General features: G+C 51.6%; 1 protein-coding gene across 1 annotated transcript; it reads left to right on the forward strand.

Annotated features, from left to right (window-relative positions):
- Positions 1 to 7: 7 nt before the first annotated feature.
- Positions 8 to 1699, forward strand: BIRC5 (baculoviral IAP repeat containing 5). Its single transcript, XM_086878938.1, has 4 exons — positions 8 to 340; positions 423 to 532; positions 700 to 817; positions 1019 to 1699. The coding sequence occupies exons 1-4, from the start codon at positions 227 to 229 to the stop codon at positions 1097 to 1099; spliced, it is 423 nt and encodes a 140-aa protein (XP_086735064.1). The 5' UTR covers positions 8 to 226; the 3' UTR covers positions 1100 to 1699.
- Positions 1700 to 2102: the final 403 nt, after the last annotated feature.

Genomic DNA, 2102 nt, shown 5'->3' on the forward strand with positions numbered 1-2102 from the left:
GCCAAACACAGCTTAACAAAGCAAATATTTCCCGGAGAATAAATGTGGAACCTCACCCTTTCCTAATAGGGCAGCAAAGCCCAGGCGCTTCTCTGAGTTCTGACTCATTGGCGCCGAGAAAAAGGCGTCCTCTGGGCCGGGGGCTCGGGCTCGGCGGGCGCCGTGAGGGCGGCGGCCCCGCCCCTCTCCCGCCCTGCCCCGCGCGCGCCGCCGTTTGAACGGGGCCATGGAGGAGCTGGCGGCGCTGCCCGAGGTGTGGCGGCTCTACTTCGCCTCTGTCCGCGCCGCCACCTTCCGCAACTGGCCCTTCACCGAGGGCTGCGCCTGCACGCCCGAGCGGGTGAGCGCGGGGTCGGGGCGGCGGGGCCGGGGCGGCGGGAGCGGGAGCGGGCGGGCGCTGACGGCCTCCCCTGTGCCCGCAGATGGCGGCGGCGGGCTTCGTGCACTGCCCCAGCGAGAACAGCCCCGACGTGGCGCAGTGCTTCTTCTGCCTCAAGGAGCTGGAGGGCTGGGAGCCCGAGGACGACCCCCTGTGAGTACCCGGGGGATCCCTCGGCCTCCGCCCCGATCGGCGGCGCCCCGGCCCGGGGGAACCGCTGGTGGCAGCCGAGGGGCTCGGCGGGGGAGAGCGGTTGCGTGCGGCTCGTTGGGAGCTGCTGCCTTCTCTTTTATTTTCTCTTTCGTTTCGCCTCTATTCAGGGAGGAACACAAAAAGCACTCTGCGGACTGTGGTTTTCTTTCTCTTCGGAAAGAGCCTGCTAACCTGACGGTGCAGGAGTTCCTGAAGCTGGACAAACTGCGAATGAGAAAGGCACTTGTACGTACACGGGCTTCTAGTCCTTGGATTGTTGGGCTGCACAAGGCTTTGTGCAGAGTGCTTTGTTGCATCCAGGTTGGGGCTGTGCCCTTTCCTGGTTCTCAGCCGTGCTTTATGCAGGATGTGTTCTGCTTTCCCCTCGAAGCTGAACGATACTCCACTTAGTGGTAGAGAGTAATATATTATTTTTACTTTTTACAGAAAAAAGAGGTTTCTCAGAAGATGACCAAGGTTGAAGATAAAGCCAAGATCCAGCGGTGTAGTATAAAGAATCTGGCCTAGACTGCTGCAGCTTCAGAGTTGCCAGTGACGTCTGTCTTGTCCACATGCTGTGGCACTGCCCCTGTGACTGAATGGCCGTGTTTCCTGAGGCTGCTTCCAGACTGGCTCTTCCTGAGAAGCAGACGGAATTCTGCTTCACTCCTCTGAGTCTGTCTGGGAAGTACCTGCAGTTTGATGCATTGTGTACATAATCTTTTTCTATAGGGTTCTCCTAATTTTCCTTCTGTTTTTTAAAGAATTATTATTTGTGGGTTTACTTGCTTTTTTTTTTTTTCTTTTTTATATTTTGTAAATCCAGGTGTTTAGAGATATTGCAGTCTCATAGAGATATTGGTAGCTCTGGTGCTAAAACTTGTATCTCTGATAGGAGTTGACATGCATTTCCACTTTTGTACAGAATATACCAATGCTTTTAGATACTTTGGAACATAGAAAGAGGAAGGAGTTTTAAAAATACTTCAGGGATTTAGGATTGTGGCTAGTAACATTGAGTTGTACCACACCTTAGTGTGCCTGGTATTCTTGTAAACTTCTGTTTGTAGTTGGCTGCTGCCTCATGTTGATGCATTTATAAATAAAAGTTGAAGGCAGAACAACAAAGTTTTACTTGATTTCCTGGAGGACAAGAATCTGACCTTTACTGCAATGGGCTGTGCTAAATGCATTTTTAACATCAAAAAGCAAAATAAGCTCATCAGTTACAGCTTGCAGTGCTGTTGCTCAGGTGTCAAACTCATGAGCAGAGTTCATCAGGGATTATAGACATTTTGGAGACATTGAAATTAATTTATGCCTCAGAAGGTTCAGTTTGTCCCTTTGTTTGGAAAGGAAAAGAAAATTTGCAGAATAGAGTGCAGTCAGAGAGGAATTGTGCTCTGAACTGCCAGAAAGGAATGGGGCAATCTTGGAGAAAAGACTTGTCTCTTGCAGGGCCCAAGCTGATCACACAGGATTGTGAATTCTGCAGACAGAACTGGACACACGTGAGGAGGTGCTCCCAAAG

Source organism: Cyanistes caeruleus, chromosome 2, assembly GCF_971803275.1.
Source record: "Cyanistes caeruleus chromosome 2, bCyaCae1.hap1.1, whole genome shotgun sequence".
In the NCBI taxonomy this organism is placed as follows: Eukaryota; Metazoa; Chordata; class Aves; order Passeriformes; family Paridae; genus Cyanistes; species Cyanistes caeruleus.